At 48.0% G+C, this 25,683-nt stretch overlaps 6 protein-coding genes across 6 annotated transcripts; 4 read left to right on the forward strand and 2 right to left on the reverse strand.

Annotated features, from left to right (window-relative positions):
• The first annotated feature begins 579 nt into the window (after positions 1-579).
• Positions 580-3,522, forward strand: F4817DRAFT_190933 (glycoside hydrolase family 67 protein). The gene is made up of 2 exons (XM_049298462.1): positions 580-2,587; positions 2,705-3,522. Exons 1-2 carry the CDS (start codon positions 712-714, stop codon positions 3,340-3,342), a joined length of 2,514 nt encoding a protein of 837 aa, XP_049156898.1. The 5' UTR covers positions 580-711; the 3' UTR covers positions 3,343-3,522.
• On the reverse strand, positions 3,522-6,280 carry F4817DRAFT_190942 (uncharacterized protein). The gene is made up of 4 exons (XM_049298463.1): positions 6,140-6,280; positions 5,629-6,071; positions 5,291-5,578; positions 3,522-5,234 (listed from the first exon to the last, which is right to left on the reverse strand). Exons 1-4 carry the CDS (start codon positions 6,186-6,188, stop codon positions 3,702-3,704), a joined length of 2,313 nt encoding a protein of 770 aa, XP_049156899.1. The 5' UTR covers positions 6,189-6,280; the 3' UTR covers positions 3,522-3,701.
• A 158-nt stretch (positions 6,281-6,438) lies between these two features.
• F4817DRAFT_344476 (DNA-directed RNA polymerase I subunit RPA34.5-domain-containing protein) lies at positions 6,439-8,914 on the forward strand. Its single transcript, XM_049304151.1, has 3 exons — positions 6,439-7,362; positions 7,423-7,736; positions 7,790-8,914. The coding sequence occupies exons 1-3, from the start codon at positions 6,692-6,694 to the stop codon at positions 8,386-8,388; spliced, it is 1,584 nt and encodes a 527-aa protein (XP_049156900.1). The 5' UTR covers positions 6,439-6,691; the 3' UTR covers positions 8,389-8,914.
• A 615-nt stretch (positions 8,915-9,529) lies between these two features.
• On the reverse strand, positions 9,530-14,271 carry F4817DRAFT_190961 (TPR-like protein). Its single transcript, XM_049298464.1, has 2 exons — positions 14,021-14,271; positions 9,530-13,960 (listed from the first exon to the last, which is right to left on the reverse strand). Exons 1-2 carry the CDS (start codon positions 14,137-14,139, stop codon positions 9,826-9,828), a joined length of 4,254 nt encoding a protein of 1,417 aa, XP_049156901.1. The 5' UTR covers positions 14,140-14,271; the 3' UTR covers positions 9,530-9,825.
• A 212-nt stretch (positions 14,272-14,483) lies between these two features.
• On the forward strand, positions 14,484-18,046 carry F4817DRAFT_344479 (glycoside hydrolase family 5 protein). The gene is made up of 4 exons (XM_049304152.1): positions 14,484-14,842; positions 14,938-15,360; positions 15,424-16,674; positions 16,732-18,046. The coding sequence occupies exons 2-4, from the start codon at positions 14,974-14,976 to the stop codon at positions 17,407-17,409; spliced, it is 2,316 nt and encodes a 771-aa protein (XP_049156902.1). The 5' UTR covers positions 14,484-14,842; positions 14,938-14,973; the 3' UTR covers positions 17,410-18,046.
• Positions 18,047-19,077: 1,031 nt separating this feature from the next.
• F4817DRAFT_344482 (uncharacterized protein) lies at positions 19,078-25,177 on the forward strand. The gene is made up of 3 exons (XM_049304154.1): positions 19,078-24,562; positions 24,617-24,817; positions 24,960-25,177. Exons 1-2 carry the CDS (start codon positions 19,734-19,736, stop codon positions 24,738-24,740), a joined length of 4,953 nt encoding a protein of 1,650 aa, XP_049156903.1. The 5' UTR covers positions 19,078-19,733; the 3' UTR covers positions 24,741-24,817; positions 24,960-25,177.
• The last annotated feature ends 506 nt before the right edge of the window (positions 25,178-25,683 follow it).

The following is a 25,683-nucleotide window of genomic DNA, read 5'->3' on the forward strand; positions in this document are numbered from 1 at the left end:
CCACCGAGGCCCCAATGTCTTTTGGAATTTGTAGTGATAGAGCTGATCTGGACTAGGTTGACTTGAAGTTACAATCTCCAAATGAGGCTCTGTAACGTCGGTCGTATTACGTAGGTACGTTCATGGGATTTCCAATCAGATCTCATCTCCTTGCGCGTTAGCTGGGATACTATGGGTGGCACAGCACAAGCCCTTTCCGAATCAATACCTACCTCTATATATCATTCAGGGAAGTGGTTCGCCAGTCGCTTTACGCATAACTCGATATATAAAACGTAATCCCTACGTATGTACAGCCAAGAAACCAGGATACTAGCCCCATACTCGGCTATCTACCCTGCTACCCCAACTTTAAGTCTGGCACGGAATAGCTTATTCTGTTTGGAGGATCTTCATTTCCGAATCTGCGGGGAAGACGGAGACACGACTCCACGGGTTCGTGTATAGATATACCGAAAATACCGCAAATTGGAATGCCACGCCAATTCTCCATGGATAAGATCTGCTAACTCATAGCCCCCGAATTTAGCCTAAAGACTTTTATTCATTAACCTAGCTCTTGGGGAATGGGGTCTATAACCTCCCCAGATAAGGTCCCATTGTGCTGGGTAGGCGTCATGTATAAACACGGGGACCCCAATGTCTGCACATTTCTAGGTGTAGATCTCTGTGCATACCTAGATCGCGGTAGATTAGGTCAGGTACAGTAGAATGCGCGGACTCTGGTTTTTGGCTACTCTCAGCCTTGTGGCTGCAGAGGATGGGCTCAACGCGTGGTTACGATATGCTCGATTGCCATGTGATATCGTTAAACAGGCTGCTGTTCCTCCTAACATTGTCGCCCTTAACACTACGGAAATAAGTCCCATCTATGTCGCCGGTCGGGAATTGCAAAAAGGCATCAAAGGGATCCTTGGTAAATCACTTAACGTGACGCATGAGACAAGCGAAGGCCCTTCCATAGTCGTCGGAACCATCGCTGCCTTTAACGACTCGGGCATCTCGATCGAAACACCTGAGCTCGAGGAAGATGGCTTCTGGCTTAGTACTAAGGGCGACACGGTCGAAATCGTGAGCCAGAACGAACGCGGTGCGCTTTATGGTGCATTCGAGTATTTGTCTATGCTAGCCCAAGCGAACTTTACAGAGGTCGCTTATGCGACAAGTCCCAGCGCAGCAATCCGATGGATAAACCAATGGGACAATATGGACGGAACTATCGAGCGTGGTTACGCTGGCCCGTCTATCTTCTTCAAGGACAACGCTCTGGTCTCTAATGTAACGCGGGTCGCCGAATATGCCCGTCTCCTGGCTTCGATTCGCGTTAATGGAATTGTCATTAATAACGTCAACGCAAACGCCACGATCCTAAGTGACGCGAACATGGCGGGACTGGCTAAGATTGCAGACGCAATGAGACCATGGGGCGTTAAAATCGGGATCTCGCTCAACTTTGCGTCGCCACAGACGTTTGGTGGGTTGAATACCTTCGATCCCTTGGACAAGTCCGTCATCGCCTGGTGGACTAAAATCACGGACAAGCTTTACGAACATGTACCTGACCTGGCAGGTTTCTTAGTCAAGGCTAACTCCGAGGGCCAGCCCGGTCCACTTACGTACGATCGTACGCTCTCTGACGGTGCCAATCTGTTCGCAAAGGCTGTCAAGCCGCATGGCGGCATTATCATGTTCCGCGCTTTTGTCTATGATAATCAGCATCTTAACGAGAAGAACTGGAAAGACGACCGAGCGAACGCGGCCGTTGACTTCTTCCGCGACCTCGACGACAAATTTGACGATAACGTCGTCGTCCAAGTCAAGTATGGACCGATTGACTTCCAGGTACGGGAGCCCCCGTCACCGCTCTTCGCGCACCTAAAACAGACGGCATCGGCTATCGAACTTCAGGTTACGCAAGAGTATCTCGGCCAGCAGTGCCACTTAGTTTATCTGCCGCCTCTTTGGAAAGAGATCCTCAACTTTGACTTGCGCATCGATGGCGAGAAATCTGTCATCGGTTCTGATATCCTTTCCGGCAAGCGCTTTAATAAGAAGGGCCTCACGGGTTACGCGGCTGTCGTAAACGTCGGCCAAAATGCCACTTGGCTTGGCACACATCTCTCCATGTCTAACTTGTATGGCTATGGTCGATTGGCCTGGGACCCAACGGTTGATGAAGTGGCTATCTTGGAAGACTGGACGCGGCTAACTTTTGGCTTGGACGATACCATCCGCGAGACTATCACACGCATGTCGATGGAGTCTTGGCCGGCATATGAGAATTACACAGGCAATCTAGGAATCCAGACACTTACGGATATCACTGGACCGCATTACGGGCCGAACCCGCAATCAATGGACAACAACCCGTGGGGGCAGTGGACTCGGGCTGACGCGTTCAGCATCGGGATGGACCGTACGGTTAAGAACGGCACCGGCTACGCGGGCCAATACCCGACAGAGGTCGCCGCTATGTTCGAGGATATTGAAACGACACCGGATGACCTACTGCTGTGGTTCCATCACGTCCCTTACACGCACGTGTTAAAGAACGGCAAGACGGTCATCCAACACTTCTATGATGCGCGTATGTGAATTTCCTCTAGAGTTTCTCTTCATTTCCAAATTGTGGCCTATAGCTTCAACTAGGAATTGCTGGAGAATAAAACTCGAAAAAATCAATCAGTCACTAACTCCGTCGCAGATTACGCAGGCGCCGAGACAGCCGCCACGTTCCCCGCGCAATGGGCCAAGCTGCAAGGCCTAATCGACCAGCAGCGGTTCGACGAGATGGCGTTCCGACTAACGTACCAAGCAGGCCACGCAATCGTCTGGCGCGACGCCATCAACGAGTTCTACCACAACCTATCCGGAATCGCCGACGCGCAAGACCGCGTAGGCAAGCACCCATGGCGCGTCGAAGCCGAATCCATGACTCTGCGCGGGTACCGCGTGACAGCCGTGAACCCATTCGAAGTAGCCTCCGGTCTGCGCATCGTCCAAAGTGTCGGAAACTCAAGCTCAGCAAGCGTGTCCGCCACGCTAAACTACACGGCCGGGACGTATGATCTGGCCGTTGCTTACTACGATCTATACGAGGGCAAGGCGTCGTACGAGCTGTTTTTGAACGACAAGAGTATTGGGTCGTGGGTCGGCGATAACGAGGATAAGCTTGGGTTTACGCTGACGAGGGGCATTGACGGACACTCGGCGACGAGGATCACGTTTAAGGGCGTCGAGGTCAAAGAGGGAGATGTGGTGCGCGTCGATGCTAAGGCTAATGGACGCGAGACGGCGCCGCTGGATTATATCGCTGTCCTACCACCGGGGGTGGTAGATTGATCGCCCTGGTATTTGGCTGTAATATATTTATTGACAGTCCACTATACTTGTTATGTCAATATATAATATATGTTAGCTTTTATGTATATATAAGGACTAAGCATTGTATTATGAAATTCATTTCATCTTTCATCTCAGCTCGTGATTTGATTCATGTAAATGTTGTGGAATAGGTAGGAATTCGTCAATAGTAAACGCCACCGCATGCTTGCGACGATGCCGTGCAGCGCTGAGCTTCAATCCGGAACCAACAATGGCAGACCTGTAATAGTTCAATTGAGGAGAGCCAGCATCAATCGTTATTTCTTGAATACGGCCCGTATGCCATGGGAACTTTGGAGGTGTTAGAACTCAATATCTTAGTTAGTAGCGTTACCAACGCGACCTAGGTCACGCCTCACTCTCCACACTTTTGAGCCGATGCCACGTTTCTGGTTTCCATGTAGCACCTCTACCCACGGCACTGGTGTCGTATCTGTGGGCCCTGCCAAATCATCATTTTCAGCCTCGGAGATATCTCTAGTATCATCACCGGTGTCAATTGTCTCATCCGCATCTGCTCCGTCGTCTGCCTCTTCATGAGCCCGATAATATAGCTCTTCGGTATAAGCCCAGCTCGGCGTATCAAACTTGCCACTAATGAGTACGATTTCCCCCCCTCTCGAAGTAATTTCGTCTATTTTCTCCAGTCGTAAAGGTGTCAAAAGTTGGAGCACACCATTCTTGACGTCGATGCCACGAACAAGGGCTAAACCAAGAGAATAGGAAAGTTTAGGGTTAAGAGTAATTCCGTTCATCGTGTCGATGAATGGAATGCCTTCGGGTGTCATAACAATAACATCTCTAGCTAATGTCGAAAAAGACGAGGACATGGATTTCCGGGGTCCCTCATCAACCCTATCTATATCCATCGTATCAGAAGTCGTATCGCTGGGTAACACAGCGTGGTCATCAGGGCGTCTAAACGCTTGGACGTTTTCGACACCTACAATCGCGAGAATGGTGCCATTAACCGCATCGGCTAATAAATCCATGGGTGTTTGGTAATCATAACACATGATCCCGAATATCCCCCGCCCAGGACCTTTATAGCTGACTTGCCAAGGAGGTACAGTTGTCAGTGGCTTGTTATTCCACCGAACCCAATGACCATCAATAGCAGAGCTTTGTGGTTCTGCATGGAAGTATGACATAGTCTGCATTGAACGGAGATGTGCTGCCGTTCTCGAGGCAAGCTGAGAGGCCTGGGAAGGGAGTGTAGAAAAGGTAGTAGTCCTGCACGATTCCTGCAGCGCCTCTACTACTTCAGCTGGACCGGACTCGGACATATATAGCACTTCGGTAGGCCGTGAACTAGTGATGAGGGATGTAAGAAGGTCAAGCCCTGTCCCTTGGATCCATCCCGGGGTGTTTATGATAAGGGGGTAACGCCCTAGAGCATTCCGATAGTGCGTCATGAGATCCATTGCAGCCTCTAGATACAACTCAGGATCGGAAGCTGGAGATATGGATGCTAGCGCATGAGACCGAACGATCTGTAACTCTGGACAGGGAAGAGGGCGACAGAACGAGGGACTAAACACAGGCTCAGTTAGGAATACAAGAGCAACTTGGCCGGCGACGCAGTATTCAGGTTGTCCTGGGTCAAGGTCAAGCACAGCCACCCCGCGGTGGACTCTGCGTTTGGAGCTACTTGACTGATCCGTGATGAGTCGGTTCGCAAGTAACTTGCCAAATGTGGATTTCCCAGAAGATTTCGGCCCCGTGATCATAAATGAGCTGGGTTTCGAGCTTGAAATATCGACTAATTTAGCAATCTCCCTATTCCACTCTGGTGGGGATACTAAATCTTGCAGCATTGTTTTCTTTGGGCCATCTGCTGAAGTATATAACTATGGGCACCGTCAGCTGCATAGGTAGCTTAGTGAAATACCTCGAGTATCCTTACTATTACAAATGTTGGGTTGGATGAAATGGTGTTGTTTGACGATAGATTAGATTCATTCCAAAGCTTCCTGAACTGAGGAGCGAGCTTCCCTAAACTTCTCAGACTGGTGGCGATTGGATGAGGGAGCAGTTCTAGGCTAGCATCATCTGAGCATCTAAGGACAGGGAGCGCGTGACAATGTGGCGCATTCACCCAATGCACCCTGTCTGACATCCTCAGCATCGCACCATTGAGGGTTATCTCTCCAGATTTCACGCGTATGCCATAGCTGCCGAGAATCACCAAGCGCTGCTATCTGTGAGTTTAGGTTTCTCGAATAATGAGCAGGGGAAGCAAACCTCTCCATCAGATAGCTTTAACAGTATCCTCCCATCTTTTCGTTTTTGGTAGTTGCTTTTGGATGGCTTAAATTTAGAGAGCTGGACTGGCAATGCATTGGTCGGCTTCACCAGTATCTCATCATCAGCTATAGAAGGCGAGGGACTTCTAGATGGAACAATGAGAGAGCTAGGGAGAACGGTATTATCTGTTGAGAGAGATAAATTTCCAGGTAATGTGCCCTTCAGTCCGATACTGGGTTCGTTATCAACACTCGGCAGTGAATGAACGTTTAGGGTCTTCCTTGTCTTCTTTGGACTTCGAGTCTTGCTAGTCCCCGAAGTATCTAATGTTGATGGGACTTTGGGGACTAATATAGTCTCATCAGCTGCGTCCACGTTCGGTGATGTAGTGGCAGTTTGCTGGTTTAGAAGTCTTTTGCGAAGAGCAAAGGCGCTCATGGCTAGTGAGATATAAGCATTCATCCACTTATAAAAACCATCAATAACAACGATATAGGGATAAACACACCTGGTGGAGGTTCTGATATATTTAGCTTCCTCTTTTTATTCATAGCCATCGCGCCTCTTAGCCATTAAAGCTTGTAAGAAAATATGAGACGTTGTTGAGTTGGTATTAATTATTTGCCAGCTGATGCAAGATCAAGATGGGAGTTCCACCAAGTTAATAAAAGTTCCTCTCTCCCAGATTACCTAAGGTCATTGATCAAAGTATCCAGGTACCTATTGCCCCACATCACCCCGGCCCCGCGACTGCCCTGATAAGGAAGCGCGCCGCGTCTAGCATCAAGAGCTCCAAAAAATTTGTAGGCTCAAAGCGTGAAAGTTAGTTTATCAATTACATGTAATACTTCACCTTTTTAATATTCTCAACATCACCACTTCTTCAATTTGTACTTCTCGGGGAATATTTCTCACAGGCTTTTGAACAGGTTTACCTCAATTGACGAGCATTTTACCAGTCTACCCGAGGAATATATTTTGAACTTATATTCCTGTCGCATTTTGCACTCAGAAGCCTACACTCACACCTCCTCGTTGCCGCCCGGCACATATATTCACAATGTCGAAGCATCGCCCTCGCATCCCGATGGGATCACTCAGCGACATGGCTTCAACTGTTCGTAACAAGAAAACTGCATCCAAAACTAATCCTCTCGGATCTACTCAGCTACAAAAGAATCAAAAGCTAGCCAAGGATACCAGTAGCGATGATGACAGTAGCACCAGCAGCTCTGACGACAGCGACCGAAGTGGCAGCGATAGCGAAAATGATCTCGAGGCTGCCAAGAGCAAGTACGCTGCAAAGCAGGCAACCAAGCGCAAGGTTACTGAACCAAAAGCGAACGCTACTAAGTCAGAACCTACCAAGACTATCCCGAATGCGGGCGCATCATCATCATCTAAAGTTTCTACCAAGGCAGCAGCTTCCAAAGTTCCGGATGATTCCGATTCCGATTCCGACTCCCAGAGTTCGGATTCTAGCGACAGCCCGGCCAAGAATGGCGCGGCGGTAAAGGGAGGAAATAAAGATGAGGAGGAAGCAGAGAGTGCATCGGACAGCGAGAGTGATGATGAAGATCCTAGTGCACAGCGCACTGCTGAGGCCGAATCTTCTAGCGACGAGGCTAGCGATAGCAGTTCCGATGATGATAGCGAGGAAGCGCATGGCATGGAGATAGATAGTGACGAGGTGGCCATTTCTAGAGTTAATGGCAATGATGCTTCCGAGGTGTAAGTTCTGGAGTCATAGCATCTATCTTGGTCGACTATAAGCTAATGTTGCTCTTCTAGTTCCCGGCCTGGTTGGCTTAATAGCTCTGAATTTGTGATTCGCAAAGCTTCATCCGACAACCCGGCCAAAGAAGTTGCAGAGTTTTTTAGCAAAACCAACTTGGAAGGGAAGCAGGTGTGGTATTTTACGGCACCAGCGTCATTACCAATTACTGTGCTCAAAGACATGGAGATTGATCTGTCCAAGGCGACTCCCGGAGAAGCATTACTAAATCATAAGGGCGACGATTACGGCCTAGATCTTGAGTCTCATGCTACTAGCACACAGATCCAGTTGCTTATCCCTTCACAAGGAGGGGATAACTATACTTCTCGTAAGTTGCGCCTCCTAGTTCCCCAATTTCAAACAGTAGTTAACAATTAGAAGTGAATCGTGGAATCGACTCAACTGTGCATCTCCGTCGCATAGCTAAATTCGGACCTGGTGGCACTGTCAGTGCTACTGCCACCGAGGATTACGCACCGATACCGAAGGCTATTCGAGAGCAGCCACAGGGCCTAAGACCCCGTTTCACCCCTATTGGCGTCCCTAGCTCTGTGCCACAGGTCCAGCCCTCAGAATCTCGTCCCGTGCCCACAGCGCGGGCAGATTCTTCATCTGAATCGGACAGTGAGTCAGAGAGTGCATCCGACGAAGACTCAGCGGTATTGCCTACCCCGACCAATGCGAAGAAATCCAAGAAACCAGCTGCTGTCAATGGGAAGCTGAAGCGAAAGCAACCCGAAGGAGAAGTCAAATCAACCCCAATTCAAGAACCTCGGTCTCAGGAGAAGTCTGCAAAGAGACCTAAGACCACTAAACCTGCCCCTTCCAAGGTTTCGAGCTCCAATAATAAGGAAACGCCTGTCTCGACCCAGAGACCAAACGGTACCCCCAGCAACAAGAAGGAAAAATCAAAGTACTCGATACAGCCAACGAAACAGACTCCAGTCCCTGTACCTAAAGTTTTTAGCATGAACCGATAAGTTGGGGAGCACTGAAGTTGCTTAGCCTACATTTTTGGGGCTTGCATCGACATTTTGTCACTTGTATACATTCAGCTAACAAGTGGTGGATCTATCGGGCAGAATTTGGCTTGTGGCATTATCGCGCACACGTCGCCGCCTATGTGCGAGATAGTTTACTAGAGGTAGGGAACCCAATGAAATGTGGTTTACCACCAAAATCGGCAGGCTCAGGTGCGTTTGCGCATGGATATTCCTATAGAAAATGACATGCGGCGTCGACGGAACGTGAATTATGGTAGTGTGGTCTTATCGCTCCTTTTCTTGAGATACCACAAGCGGTTTATCCGTTAGTCTTCGTCTTTTTCCTAGCACTCCTATGGATTGGGTGCGGCTGGGCAGGCCAATATCAAAAGTACTAGGTTAGGAAGTTAGCAATGGTAATTCAACAGATTTGATGCATTCCACCACTACAGTAATGTCAATTATGGCTTGAGCTATTTTATAGAGTATCCATTTGCCGGTTCGGAATCGCTATTTACTTAGGTACATAACCTTAGGTACTCTATGTTGATGTGTTTTTTATACAGGTAATTCAATGATACTAAGTATAACTTAGTATTATAGGTACCAGCTTTGTTGTCGGGGACTCTCCAGACCCGACGAAACCAGCCCAAACAAAGCCAATCGTGACTTAATTCTTGACCATCTCATTCCTCCTCATTCCCGTCTACATTGAATATGGCTCGGAATTACCTGGTAATCACACAACGTACGGCCTCCCATTCGTGTGGCACCGTAGGCCGAGTTTACGTGCCTTGGGACGTGAAATCCTGGCGTTTGCCGTTCCTATAACTCTAACTTAATAGGCCGTCCTAACAATCTACTTATTAGTAAGCTACGCAGACATATATAAATCAATTGGACGGATCGTCATATTGTTTGTTTTTCTCAGATTGATTAGGCTAGAATTTAGTTTTCGTCTTTGTAGGAGCGAGCCATAGGCTGCTAAGAGGTAGGTACATAACCTTGTGAGACTTCATAGGTACCTATCTGCCATGTTATCAAAACTCCATTGCTACCTAATAGCCAAGATCCCTATGATCCACGCAAATCAGGTTGTCGTCATTCATTTCTTCTCATTGCATATAGCATTTCCGCTATCCATATCCCCCATCATACATGCACCTTAGTGCTGCTATCGCCATACCGAACGCCAACATTATCAAGACTGCGGACCTAGTTGTATCGAGTTAGCTCATTACTAATAGATACTGGAAATCAATGAGATAACATTAAAAGGACAAGCCGCATCAGATAGGATAGTTATGCATCAATGAAGATCTCAGCCCCGTCTTGAAACATATTTTTGACATAGGTATCATCATAACAGCTGCCAGGTGCAAAGCGAAATCAAATGGAATTGTGTAACATACCGAGAATCACAAATGTAATAAATCAGCAGTTAACTGCACTGCTTAGAGACTCCCAACCACTGCTGTTCCAAGGAGCGACGAAGATCGCTGTTTGAGCATCGGCAACCTTACCAGTTCCCGCATACGCATCGGCAAGATCTATAGCACCTAGTTCTCCCCTCGGCGGTATAGCCTTCAGTGCCACGTTCAAGGCCATGTCTGCTGGATATTCTTCCCCGCTAACTTCGGCTAATCTCGACCAACCGTGTGGGAGATGCGGGTATAACATAACGTCGTTTTGAAGCTGGGTAAGGATATCTTCCTCTGGACTGTTCTCCGATAGGGCGGCTACGGCGCGGAATACTTCTCCAATTTGGGAATGCTCTGTATCAGTAACTTTATCACTGGTGCGGAGTGTTTGAAGCTCCGAGATAACGGCGTCCAGAGACTCCTCATCTTCATCAAGTAATGCTATGATACCTAGAAGAAGCACGGATTGTACGTGGCTTAAGTCCTTCTCTATCACATCAAATAGAATGGTGCGGGCTCTTTCTCGACCGTCATCCGTACCCGTAGCCCATAGCATCTGAGCTAGGACGCAGACTGCATCCGGATTGCCGTTAGATTCACTCAGCGCCGTTTCAAAGTATGACACAGCTGCATCAATGTTCTCAGAGAAATACTCTGCTAAACCGACCGTCAAGTGTGCTGATAATCTAGCTTTTCTGCGTTGTTCAGCTGTTAGTTCGTTTGCGGACTCATCGCTGCTTAATTGCAAAGCCATTTCTCCGCAGTCAATAGCTTCTGCGTATCGAGCAGCCGAGAGATAAGATCGAGCTAGGTCCGTTTTAGCTAGGGCAAACCGCCCGAGTGACTCCGCGGACTCGGTGGCTTCGTAACTCGTCTCCAACTGTTCACACGCCTTCTCAAGAGTTTCTATTGCTCTAAGGCTGTCGTTCGTTCGCTCTTGGTATAGCGTCGATAGATGCTGATACGAAAGATCTTGAGGATTGAGACGACGTAATTGAGTGAGTGCAAATAGTGGTTGGATGAGAGACGAAACATTTAAATCCGACGGACTTGCGAGTATGTAGTCGAATAGAGACGTGGGGTATTGGCGTCTAGTTAGGAGTGAAGATGACTCTGAGATATCCATTGCATGGGTGAATAAGCTGCGAGCTTCTTTAGGATCACCGTAAAGAAGGGCGACGAAGCCTTGACCTAGCCAGGCATGGGCATAATCGGGGTCATTGGACTGTGCTCGCGTAAAGGCTTCATTAGCGAGTTGAATGTCATTCTGGAGTAGTGCAAGAGCGCCAAGATTCGACCATGTATGTGGGCTTCTTTCATTGAGGAACAGGCTCCGGACAAATGCATGCTGTGCCACGGATGGATTTATTTCGCTCGTGACAACACCTAGCGAGTTCCAGAATTCCGGATTCCCAGCCTCTAGCTCAATGGCACGTTTAAAGCACCGGACAGCAGCTTTCTGGTATCTACTGGACTGAACTCGGAGCTGCGAAGGGAGGCAAAGGTGTGCACGGTTTTCGGCCCAGCCTAAGTTGTAATATGCAACCGCTTGAGCGTGAATATCGTTGGCCGACTCATGAATTGCTCGTTTGTGGGCTAATATGGTGGCATGTAAACATCGCGTAAGATCTACCCCAAGCTGCTCATCGTCTGGAAAGATGCCTTCAGCAAAAATCACTTCTTTGCCCACGTTATCGACATCTTCCAGTATCGCGTATGCAGACTTGTGTTCTGCACCAAGGTTAAGTAGTTTCCGGATGTTGTCAGTCGGAAAGTCATGTAAACGACTCTGGACAGAAGCAAAAATCGAGCATGAATCACCAACTACCTTCCAGAAATTGAATGTGCTGGTGATCTTCGTAGGCACGGTGAGCGCAAATGTCAAAGTATCGGTCGCCAATTCGACTGATTTACCGAATATGCCTTTCTCCACGCAATCTAAAGCATTTTCGACCATGGTCTGCATCATAGCTATTGCGACGCCTTCCTCTTCCGGCCGGGTTGAAATAACCCCATGGTACAAGGCGATGGCTTCATCGAATTCGCCAAGCTCACGCTTGACATTGGCAAGCATATACTTGGTAAACCAAGTGTCGCCGATCTTACTGTGATCCATCTGCTCTTCCAGCTTCTGCGCAGTCTGAATTGCCTTTGTTGCGGCAATATATCTTCCAGAGCTATGATAACTCTCCCCTAGACCGACCCACGAATGGTAATCTTCGGGAGCTATCCGCAAAGCATGTTGAAATGAGACGATAGCCTTGGAATAATCTTGCTTATTTAGCTCCGCGACCCCTAATGCAGAAAGAGGCCAGCTGATTCCTTTCTTTTTCGATCCAGGAGGTGGTCTGACTCTGCCTGAATCCACTACTCGCTGCGCCACTAACTCGACACGATCCCAATCGCCGTCGTCGGCAAACGACCGTGCCAACCTCTCGGCGGACTCGACTTCTGCTGAAGAGAGCTCTACGGCTTTGAGAAAGCATCTTCGGGCCCTGTTCTTATCTTTCGCATAATCTTCATAGTAGATCCCGAGACTACCATATGCCGGTGCATAACTGAAATTGCTCTTTAGTGCGTCTAAAAAGTACGCATACGCGCCGTTACGGCTCTTCCTAGCATCTTTTGAGCTGTCGAGATTCCAAATGCAGCAACCTAAACGATATTGCGTCTGGGCCAACAAATCTTTCGAAACCGAAGCACGCGTCATGAGTGGTAGGAGGGATTCGAGCTCTGCCTTGCCACGTGTATAATCGCCCTTCAATGAAAATAGCCAGCCAACCTCTGCACGCACACGAAGATTGGCACTATCACCCTTGAGTGCGCGCTCTAAGAACTCAATTGCTTGATCGTACTCCTCCTCTTCTTCGTAGATAAGACCAACGCCAATCATAGCAGAAGTTGACGTAGGATCTACCTCAAGTACCTTGTCGAAAAGGAACTTGGCTTCGCCGTGGTTTCTTGGAGATTGATAAAATACCAACGCGGTGCCTAAATAGAGCATGAAAGATTGATTAGCGTTCGTAAAGACCTTCCCGGTCTTTTCGGTTTCTGTGGTCATAATTTTCATAGCCTTTCTCATGAGCTCAACGTTGCTTTCATGTTCTTCCAAGTGCTGATAGTACTCCCCCATCAACCTGTGAGCGAGCAAAGAATTGGTAGTTGAAATTCCTTCTGTCATCATCAAGAGTCTATCTTCATCAGTGTAAGGGACCACCGATGTTGGCGCGCCGCCATCTTCATCGTCTTCGCTTTCATCATCGGCCTCGGACGTAGGTAAAGTAGCTGGAGCTTCTGGCTCTTTTTTTGGGAAAGGAGATAAGTCGCTCGTCATAAACCCGGTTAAGACACGATAGAGGTCAGAATTAGGAAAAAAAGAACAATATTCATTGAGCACATTGACGTCCCAATCCTTGATCTCTTTATGGTCCTGCCACTCGATTGCGATATCCCATGCGAGTTTGAATGGATGTTTGATGATAACCATGTCGTTTGCTAGTTTCTGGACTACTTGAAGCTCGGCGGCTTTGTTTGGAGCTGGAGTAACCAGAAGGCGATCATATCGAAATTGGAGTAACTTCTCCTCGTACTGACGCCTAACATCATCATCTTGAGTCCAGAGGATGAGCTGCTCGTAGATTTCGCCTAGCTCACTCTGACATAGGACTTCACGATTGACCTCGACGGTCACCTCCCTGATTTTAGCGCCTAATCTCGTACGCCGTTCGCCAATGAGCGTATTGATGCGTTTCTTTTCATCGACCTCTAGGATTTGAGCTATCGTTTCGTAAGTTTTGGCGGGATGAGGAACACGGCCCTCGAGAGCGGGATAGATGGGACTATCGGGGAGTATGAGACGAAGGGCCTGGATGTATTGAGTCCGATCACCACTGGTACGGGCAAAGTCGATGAACTTGTCAACAACATCTTGACACTTGTACATCTCATTAGCATCTCTAAAGATCTCGGCAAGCTTAAGAGCAGCCTGCTGGTACTTTTGGATGGCTTTTGGACCTTGCTTCTCGTAAATCTTGATTAGGCCTTGCCATGCTTGAGCATCGGATCGAATGCCGATAGCTGTCTTGTATGCATCTTCGGCTAGTTCTGGCTGGTTCTTCTTATCTAATGCGAATGCCTTGAATACGTAACTAGTATGAGTGTTAGATTATTCAACGATAGAGGGCCCTTTGGCAGAATGAGCTACATACGCCTGGTAGGAATTCGCATCTCTACTAATGACATTTTCGGCCTGTGACAAGGCGTCGTCCCATTTCTGTTGGCGAATAGCATCGCTAATAGCCTTCAATGAGGCCTTGATGCTCGCCATCTTAGAGAAGTTGTGCTAGGGATGCTGAGTTTCATGTCTTGGTATGATTGAGGATACGAAATTTACGAAGGTGCGTCTGGTATTTCATCATTGATTACCTTTTTTCTTTTTTTTTTATAGTTTGGTATTGGCCCAAGGTTGTTTCCCAAACAGTGTGTTTCGGGCGCACATAGCAGCCGGCAAGTGGGCCTCGGCGAAACTTCGGGTCAGCTAAAATACAGGGATCTACAGGTAAAACATCGGCTCTTCGGTAGTGTACCTACCTAGGTACCTGAGTAAGGAAAGTTTAAAGGTTAGGTGGTAGCACCGTTGCATTGCTTATTCGTCCTGTGTCTGACGCGTGTGGATGCTACTTCCTCTTGTGCATACTTCTATGTCCAACTATTATCCAACCAACTCTACATATATTGGATCAGCTGCGTTTTGCTGTCTAGAACTAAGGACCACTAAATAAATGCATGTTTAACGGGTTGGCATCAAATGCTTGTTGCGTTATAAAACCTCTTTGTTTCTTATATTTTCCTCCTAGCGATGTTCTCCTCCCTAACCCAATATAACTAACTCAATCTTGATAATCTTCACATCTTCCTTATCAGAATCGATAAGGTTATGAGAGCTGGTAGCGTTTAGCTTCATATACTGTTGTCCTCGAAAGTTCCGATTCGTTTCTTGTTAAACCTTTGCACCGACGTCATTGGCATTTGTTAGTCTCTTCATCCCTAACACTGGTCTTGATTATTCTCTTCCAAAGCCTTGTTTAGTCTGTTTAGTCTGGATATTCATTCTTACTGGGCCTAGTAATAACTTGTCCAACCCTTACATTTTTCCTCCTTCATGGCTTCTTCTCTACGCCTGATTATTGAAGATGGTCATTTTCAGGATGCGCATGGGAGACATGTCTTGTTAAGAGGCATCAATGTCGCAGGCGACGCCAAGCTACCCAGCCAACCCGACGTACCCTCGCATGTTAAACAAGAATTTTTTGACGGCGACAATGTGAAATTCCACAGCCGACCATTCCGGAAAGAAGATGCGCATATACACTTTTCCCGCCTAAAGCGTTTTGGATATAACACTATTCGCTATGTATTCACATGGGAGGCTATCGAGGCAGCGGGCCCCGGGAAGTATGACGAGGTCTGGATTCAACACACGATCGATATCCTACGGGCCGCTAAAGACTATGGTTTTTATATATTCATGGACCCTCACCAGGATGTGGTACGTTTTTTAAAATACATGCGGTTTTCTTGTGCCTACGTACTGACTGTCGAAATTGATTAGTGGTCGAGATACTGTGGCGGATCTGGTGCTCCTATGTGGACAGTTTATGCTTGTGGACTGAATCCCGAGAGTTTTCCTGCTACCGAGGCCGCGATAGTTCATAATAAGTATCGCAAGCCCGAGAGCTTTCCTAAGATGATTTGGTCAACCAACTACGTTCGACTTGCGGCCGCAACGATATTTACGCTTTTTTTCGCCGGTCGAGATTTCGCTCCCAAATGCATAATCGACGGCATAAATATTCAAGATTATTTACAAGGTCATTTCATACGTGCTTGTGAACATCTCGCGAGGCGTATACATGAAGCTGGGGATATTGAGAATGATATTGTCTTTGGGTGGGAGAGTCTAAATGAGCCGAATAGGGGCATGATTGGACATGTTGATTTGAGTGTTATTCCGAGCGAACAGAACCTCAAAAAAGGTACATGTCCAACACTTTGGCAGGCTATCCTGACGGGTTCTGGGCGGGCATGTGAAGTGGATACTTGGGATATGGGAGGTTTGGGCCCGTATAAGGTTGGGCGTGATCTGATTGATCCCCACGGCGAGATGGCTTGGTTGCCAGCAGGTTATGATGAAACCCGATACGGTTGGAAGCGGGATCCTGACTGGAGACTGGGAGAATGCCTTTGGGCCCAGCACGGAGTGTGGGATCCCTCTCAAGACGCACTCTTGCAAAAGAATTACTTCGAGAAGGACCCAACTAGCGGTGACAAGCTTGACTATCATACTTTTACCAATAAGTACTTCATGGCGTTCTATCGGAAATATCGAGATGCTATCCGAGAAATCCATAAGGACGCGATTATGCTTTGTCAACCTCCGACCTTGGAGTTGCCACCCAATATCAAGGGTACGGCAGATGATGACCCAAGAATGGTTTATGCACCGCACTACTACGATGGTATCACTCTCATGACTAAGAAATGGAACCGGACGTGGAATGTTGATGTCATGGGCATCCTCCGTGGTCGTTACTGGCATCCAGCTTTCGCTATCAAGGTTGGCGAGACAGCGATTCGAAATTGCTTCAAAGACCAACTAGCGTCCATAAGGAAAGAAGGCCTGGACTACATGGGCAACCATCCATGCATTCTTACCGAGTTTGGTATTCCGTATGACATGGACGATAAAAACGCATACAAGACTGGGGATTATTCGAGTCAAACTGCGGCTATGGATGCGAACCACTTTGCTGTGGAGGGTGCGGCGATGGAAGGGTATACGTTGTGGCTGTACTCGACTACGGTAAGATTTCAAATATATAAACATTTGCCTTTGCTTCGTTACTAACCAATTGCTTAGAACGATCACCAGTGGGGAGACCAATGGAACGGAGAAGATTTATCCATTTTTTCTGTTGATGACCAGACTTTACCAGTTTCTTCAGTGCCTCGGACACCTTACCTTAACCAATCAACATCCAGTCTCTTAAAAACGGCCACTACTAACAGCAGGAAAGAAGTAGAGGATGAGACCTCGGTTACGCCTAGCAACTTGAAGCGTACCTTAACAAATCCTTCCATATCATCATCCACACCGCCTAGCCCGAATCCTGAATTGACCAATGCGCCTGGTTACCGTGCCGCGGAGGCGTATGTCCGACCTGCACCGATAGTTACAAATGGTCCTATAGTAAACTACGTTTTCGATTTGAAGAATTGCGAGTTTACGTTGAATATCGATGGAACAAGTGCGCCTTCAGATTTTCCTACGACAGTGTTCCTCCCGGAGTATCATTTCCCTAAGGAGCAATGTACGGTGGTGGTCAGCTCAGGTAAATGGGAGATCAGCACGGACGACGAAGAACAATCATGGATCCAGAAGCTCCGGTGGTGGCACAGCGATGGCAAACAGAGTCTTAAAGTGACTGGCTTGATACGGCCTCACAACACTTTAACTGGCACGGCTGAGGAGGCTGGATACCTGGAGCAGTGCCTACAATCTTACGGTTTCGACGTCAAATCTTGCAGCGTAATGTAATCGACGCTCGAGGTTTTTAGAGTATATCTACCTATGTAATAAAATATTGTCCGGTTGATGCCAGCTGCCTCGGGTAAGTTGTCTAGGCTAAGAATGGTGGTAAGGGTGTTGAGTATAGGTTGCACGACTTATGATGTCAGGTACATAGATGAGTAATCTTGATGGTGATGCATTTGGCTGCATGTCTCTGCAATTCCGATAATCCTGCAAGGCACAGCAGGCACCTCATTTATTAACCCAAGGTTGGGTATTAAAATGGCCCCCAAAGACAGGCTCTAAACATGGGTATACATACGTGTTATTGGGGGCCAAAAGATACCAGAGATACGATATTGATGGGTGGTACCTGATTCGTGATCATAAGCTAGAAAATGAGGAATCGAGAGCCTCATGCAAGGAAGACTGCTTCGAAATTCTACCATACCTTCTTAAGGTACTTTATTACAGCTAACCTAGGTACCTACGAGGCAATTCCGTTTCGGTGTTGCTTCTCAGAAATGTTGATTGAAAAGTTATAATGGACATAATTACCTAACATATTATAAGAAAGGGATGCCCCTATTAAACCCTTAACCTAGATACATAGGTAGTAGTGGATTTTAACTCGCTATTTCAAATAGAACTATTATGTAATAATGCAAATGTATTTACATCTGTCCGCGCAAGCCACCTCAAACTCTCGGGATACAAACATTTTCCATATGGCATGCGACAGCCTATCACCACACCGGGCTAATGCAATGCACCCAGCGCATTAAGCAAATGGGATGATGCGCATTGCACCTCGCGTGATGGTTGCCGACTTCCACGGCTACACAGTCCCGAAATTGCTTCTCGTAAACCTTCTCCTTACTTCTCTGAGGGGGTAATGTGATGATGTAACGTCTCAATATATACTGTTCGCACTGTGATTGTCTGCAGTGGTAACCTAACGTTAGGTACTTTTGCAACTGGATTAAGATAAGCGTCTTTGATGTTTTTGTCGTACACAATTTCTATCCCCCTCCACACCAAAAGCCCCTCAAAAGGGGGATAAATAGAATGGAGATATAAGGAAAAGAGGTTAGAGATGTTTCTAATCTGTTGACCGCATATAAACTTCAATGCGCGGAGCATCGGAAGACGGAACCTTGCAATGCCAAGAAGCCGATTGCCGTTGAGCTTTCATCTATGAAAGTGATCTCATCTCTTGCTAAGAATAATAATTGTTCTTGATTCCAACGTTGCTTTTCATTCGTATATCTATCCATCCTTGTAACTTGCGACAAATACTGCGAACTATATGAGCTCGCTGCGAAATGCTAAGAATATCTGATATTGTTTTAGAAGTTGGATGTCGCAAAATCAAGAATTGGACTGATACATATCGACTACTAACGTTTCATCAGGATATGTTCTATGCAGCTAAGGTACTAGATATGTATTGAAAGTGGAACTAACCCCGAATAGTCACACACTAGTCCCCACCATCACCACCTGTAAGCGCGTAGCCGCCGACTTCTACACGCTATGTACTGTACGAAGGTACGATGTGGAGTCCTGTGGAGGCAACTAACGGCCCAGACTGGACTTTCCCATGCTTTCCATGTAGGGTTCTACGCTACTGCGCTAGTGTATTCCGTACTGCATAGAAAAATACCCCCAAAGTAAAACAGCCCTGACACTAAACAAACCTGACCTTCGTTTCTAACGCTAAGACTAACGGCGACGACAATTACGACGACAACTTGCTTATGTCGGTACATCGGACTTCGGCGACGAAGACAATACCATACATACCTATATCGAATCTCATTAGTTAAAGTCGCAATTTCAATTCGGTACCATGAGAACCGGATTCAGATGTTAGCCATAATGCTGGCTGCCATTGATATCGCTATCTTACCTAGGTAGATTGTGACTGGGGGTTTTTTGCAGAGTTCTTTTTGTCTAACGGTTAACATATCAACTATTTTGCCTGGAGGAGTTCGTCAATGAGTTAGTTTATTGGTTAGGATATCTCTCGACCCATCATCCTCTTGAAGACAACTCTCGAAGACGAGTCCTATTTCGACTACGAACGTGACCACAGGCCCTGCCTCGACTCGTATCTCGACGATCTGATATTATAACCCCTCCCCCAATTGTCACATCAGCCTCCTGCTTGTCTTGGCGTTGTTGTCTCTTAACCGCATTCCCTTTGATCTTCGATTATCTAATATATCTAACAAGACCTACGACCGTAACCTCACGTACGCTCCCCGATACGAACTTTGCCGCTTTGTTACGGCCATACACCTAATTAAGGCGACTTATGCCGTTCTATTCTGTTTCGTATACTCGACATGTATCAGAACACCCAACAGAATCAGGCGCGGCCGTTCCAGGTCCCGCCGCCGCCGCCTATGTCGCCTCCTGTCGCTGGTCAACCTGGGCAACTGAACACCATGCTAAACATTCCCCCTCCACCGCCTAGGTATCCCGGTGCACCGACGACCACCGGCGGCGTGGTGCTACCACCACCTCCTGGTCCGCCACCGAATAGCGCCCTAGGGCCTCAACCACCGTGGCAAGCTAGTTGGGGACGTACTTATAGCGGACAACCTAGCTTCACGATCCCGCCTCCCCCTGCGGGTGGTCCCGTCCCGTCGTATAACCCGAAACTCCATTCCCAGGCTTCAAATGGAGCCTTATCGATACCCCCTCCCCCGCCAGTCGAACTTATGTCGAACACGTATAGACCTGGAAATGACACCAACGAAGCGATGGTATCTGCAACGTATATTCCAGGTGGTGATACATATGGAGAGGGTGTTGGAATACCTGGTTTCTTCCCCGATGACATGGGAACGCAATCGACGACCACCCAAAGCTCGTGGCCCGCAACCGGCCAGACGAGCGGCACAAATACCCTAAGTACTACGTTTACCGACGACGGCAATCGTGGGTTGCTACACACCAATGCGTTCCATAACCGGATGCTATCGACTACTTCAAACGCGACAGCCAGCCATTCCGAACTCCCCCCCGAGCTAGCAGCTAAATGGCCACTAGACCATGTACTGCTATGGCTAGCTGCGAATCACTTCTCTAGAGAATGGCAGGAGACGTTCAAAAATCTTAATATCCACGGGGCGCAATTCCTCGAGCTTGGTAGTCAGAAAGGCGGTCGAGGTAATTTTGGAATGATGCACCAACTTGTGTATCCTCGATTAGCACAAGAGTGTGTCAATAATAACACGACTTGGGATCAGCCCCGAGAAAGGGAAGAGGGGAAACGGATGCGCCGCCTTATACGAAGCATAGTTACTGGTAAACCAGTCGACAGTACGAAATCTTTACCATCTCATGCCAGCAAAGAATCCCTTACCGGCACTTACGCGCAGGGTGCCGGTACAGACGTAGATTCTCCAAATACCCCTATCAGGTTAGGGTCCGGTACTAGAGGATTTTCACAAACGCGAGCTACGACTATGCCGACCCTTAACAACACTATGAGCTCGGATTCTAATCATCGTGCTATGTTAAAGAATATTGATATCGAGAGCAGTCGGAAGTTAAGTCCAAGTTTGAGTGAGCATGGAGATGGAAATTATCGGGTATCACTAAGGAGCGATAGCCCCGGGTCAAGCCCCAAACTATCAAATTCATTTTTACAGCAACCCTCATCAGGTAGTCTATCGCCGTCGTCCAGATTTCATCACAAATCCCGAAATAGTACCGATTCGCTTTCTTCGAATGCGGCGAGATATGGCTCTGGTGTGTCTCCCGAGGTCGGTCAGATGTGGCGAAATGGTATGAGTGGAATCGAGGACATGATTCACTCCAGTCGTAATGATCGACGTTACAATACTGATGGGAAGCATGCGGAGTCTAGTGACAGGCCTGCTTCGGCGGAACCATCTTCTGCGAAGGACAACAAGAGCTTTTTGGGCTTCTTGAAGCGAAGAAATAGGCAAAAAGAAGATGGCTCGTTCCCTTCCCCAGACGATGCAGATTCGCCTACTAGCCCCCATCTACTAAGGTCTCGGTTTGGCACTCCTCCGCCGGAAGCAGTTCAAGATTCCGCCCCGACGTTCAGGCGCAGTAAAAATGGCCCCCGAGTATTTGTGCTTGTAACGCTAGATGGATGGAATTACCGATTGTGCGACGTTACTGATTGTGATACTGCTGCCGATTTGCGTGCTAGTATCTGTATAAGTCTTGGGCTTTCGGATCCGAAGGGGTTCGAAATCTTTTTAACAGAGCTAGGACGAGAAACACATGATGAAGCACTAGAAGACCAAAGCTTATGGATTCATAAGCGCAACAAGGGCGATGCAAACGGCTCCCTAAAATTTTTCGTCAAATTGAACAGGTCTAGAGAAGGTAGCCGCAATATTCCCACGGAGGTTCCAGCGGCGGGTCAACTAACACCCGGTTCTAACATAAACGAAGACGCTTACGCTCACCTCAACGGCCGTACGAGATCTAGTTCATCGCCCCCCTCCTCGAGAACTAATACCATTTCCACTGGTTCGAAACCAAATGATCCAGAATTAGCAGCCAAAGCTAGCGAATATCGTGCTGAAGTCGAAAAGCAGCAAGCTGCATATCTTGCTAAACGAAGGCAAGTCCTGAAGGAATCATCCCCACAAGAAAACTCTCCCCAAACAGGAATCGTCGGTAGGAATGTAGACTTTGACCACCCGCGTGTCTCTCCGTTCGAGGAGAAAAAGCCAGACCTCTTCCCACAGAGAAAAGCGCCGGCGCCTCCAGGTGTAGAGACTGCCACACTAATCAAGGCAAATTCTTTGAGCAGGAAAACCGGCCACAATGTGCGGCTGTCACAGGGCAGTCTAGATGGATTCCCTACTCCCAGGCGGCCTACCACTTCAAAGAGCGAAACGAGCCCAGAACAGTGCCAGAGACCGTCGACAGGACACCCATCCCCAGGGCCCCCTTCTCCGCCAGCAGGATCGGCCCTCGGTGCCTTGATTAACATGGGAAGTGCTTGGGGCCGACTGGCTCGGCCGTCAACGATACCGCTACAACAGCGCCCGGTATCGCCCCCCCGGAATACTTCTGCGCCTGCAGTTGGGACGGACTTGGTAGAACAAAGAGGTAAGGGAGCAATGGCAAGCATTGATTTTGGCATGGCCGCCTCAGGTCGCAGTAGTTCTCGGTCGAGGTCTGGTTCGCCCGGCTCCCTAACATGGAGCCGTGGTGATATACCATTCGTCGTCCCAGACTACTCGCCTGGTGGCACCCCAATCCTTGGCAACCGGGGCAAATCTCAGCTTGATCCGATTACTAAAATGCGTGACATAGCACGACGAGCCCCGTCCCCCGGCGACCTAAGCCCGAGTACGGCCCATCCCGTCCCAGGAGCCACCGCCGGGCCAGGAAATCCCCCGGCCAACCGACCCAAATCCTACGGACCCAATGTGGACTTTACCGAGACGGACGTACAGTTTTCGGCTCCATCAGTGTCTACCAAACCGTTGGATGATGACTCAGGTGACGATGACTCCGATGATGGTCTATTTGCTATTCCGATGAGAGGAAGACAACCCTCGAAGAAAGCAGTGCGCAAGCAACCGAGCCGTAATGAGACAAGCGTACTTGACAGCGATTCGGAGTCCAGCGATAGCAAAAAGCCAAACTTGAGGGTTAAGACTTCGAGGTCTAAGAAGAGTCTATCGGTATCGTTTAACTCACCAGGTACTTCTAACACGCCCGATTTAGAAGATGACGAGGAGAGTATCCGAAGCGGACGAGACTCCCATCGTCGTACTCCCGCTACGCCTGGTTCGGAACAATGGCAGTCCGATGATAGTAAGCTCAACCGCCGGAAATCATTCGTTGACCGTGGCGTATGGGCCAATCGTCCACCCCCCGAGGCTTTGCTTAGCAATCTTGATGCTTTCTTCCCCGAACTTGATCTTGATCAGCCTGTACTTGATGAGAATGAGCTTCCTGTGTCGCCTATACCCGAGCAAGAGGAATTTCCCGGTGGGATCAGTAAAGCAGGTCCGTCCACATTGGGTGTCAACCCTCTGGCGCCTGCTGCTGAAACCGGTACTACAAAGTCTTCGGTGTACAATGAGAGCGATACTTTAGGCTCAGACGAGTCTACTTTAAAAGCACTTGAACGTCCTCCTTCAATTGCCTCGGTCGCAACACGGAACATACAGCGTTCTAGCGGACTTGGCCGAATGAAATCTATTCGAGAGGTAGCACGAGGCGCACACGAAGCGAACAAGCGTTATACTACCTCCTCGGCCGGTGCTGGTGCTGGAGCATCGTCGATGATCCAGCGGCGGAAAAGCACGAAGATGTTTGGCGCTAATGTCGTACAAATACGTCCTGAACGCGGCTCGATGATTGTACCACAGATTCCCCAAGACGTCCTACCGAAGCGGCAGACTACTTTCCGGTGGTTCAAGGGTGAGCTCATCGGCAAAGGAACATACGGACGTGTATATCTCGGCATGAACGCAACGACAGGTGAATTCTTAGCCGTCAAAGAGGTTGAAGTCAACCCGAAAGCCGCGGCCGGTGATAAGAACAAGATGAAGGAGCTACTAAAAGCCCTAGACCAGGAAATAGACACGATGCAGAACTTGGATCATGTGAATATTGTACAGTATCTTGGCTGCGAGAGGAAGGAGACGAGCATCAGCATCTTTCTGGAGTACATTTCTGGTGGTAGCATTGGGTCCTGTCTGCGCAAGCACGGGAAGTTCGAGGAACCGGTAGTGAGCTCATTAACGCGACAGGCACTCTCCGGTCTAGCCTATCTACACCGGGAAGGTATCTTACATCGGGACTTGAAGGCCGATAATATTCTGCTAGACGTGGATGGGACGTGCAAAATTTCCGATTTCGGAATAAGCAAGAAGACGGACAACATTTATGGTAACGACAAGACTAATTCGATGCAAGGGTCAGTATTCTGGATGGCTCCCGAAGTGATCCGATCCCAAGGCGAAGGTTACAGCGCGAAAGTGGATATTTGGAGCTTGGGATGTGTGGTCTTGGAGATGTTCGCTGGCAGAAGACCCTGGAGCAAGGAGGAAGCTGTCGGCGCGATTTACAAAATTGCAAATGGCGAAACGCCACCGATTGCAGACGATGTGCGCGGGGCGATCAGTCCATATGCCCTGGGATTTATGCTGGACTGTTTTACAGTGTATGTGCTTCCCATCTACAAATACCCCCAGATGATTAACTGACAAGGTCACAGTGATCCCAGGGACCGCCCCACTGCCGAACGCCTGCTAAGACAACACGAGTTTTGCGAGCTCGACGCGGACTACAACTTCTTCGATACCGAACTTTACGCCAAGATCAGGGGCACTTTTCAGTAGATTTACAACTCGGAAAGCATGTTAGTAATGTTGGAGACGATGACGGACTATTCTAGATAATGGACTATTTGGATCAGGTAATTATTGTGTTACGATTTCTTGAGCTGCCGTAGTGAGTACTTGAATGCACTAGGCTAAACGCAACGAACCACTATCCGGTCTACATCGATGCAGCGGCAAATGTGAATGGATAGGATCCTGTTCTGATACCTGATATAGACATATGGGAGGCTCTTGTGTAGCATTTATACGTTTTTCGAACTCATTCACTCCTTCGCAAATCCAGCGCGGCGTTCGAGGGAAGCAAGATTTGGGACAGCTAAGCACAATTGGATGTTCTATAAGGGCTGGGCCTGGAAGTGAGCGTTGCGTGCATACCTAAGTGTATAGGTATGTATGTACGTAGCTAACTATTGATATGAACAATTCCATAACAGGTGCGTCAATGGTATAAGTGATGCATGTCGACACGACTAAGCCCACGGTAGCGGGACAATAGGCTAGCAACGTTAATAGGTAACCGGTTAATAAGTCACGAGTTAGTACCTATATAACAAGGCATTCGTTTTCTTGACGGAAGGGAACTTCGTTTGCTAAAAGCAGAAACCACAGAGCTTAGCAATGGGTACAAGCCTACGCCTCTTCAAGCCAGATATAAACCTCGCCTCTAAGCAATATCTCACTTAGGTAATGAGTAGGTAAACCTATTTTAATATTTTCCTGCAACTACATGTTACGTTTTTAACTAGATGTTAAAGAAATATGGTTGGGAAAACGAATATTAAGTTACCTAAGTATTTGAATGGCCATCTTGTAGGTCTCAATTGGAAACGAACACTGTCATGAGCTAATAGAGTTAATGACGTTAGATAATAACATAGGAGAATATATCCTGGTTGGACTTTGGAGTAATCTCAAGTGGTTAGATTTATAAGGTAACCCC

This window comes from Daldinia loculata (genome assembly GCF_022478755.1).
Source record: "Daldinia loculata strain CBS 113971 unplaced genomic scaffold F4817scaffold_42, whole genome shotgun sequence".
NCBI lineage: Eukaryota > Fungi > Ascomycota > Sordariomycetes > Xylariales > Hypoxylaceae > Daldinia > Daldinia loculata.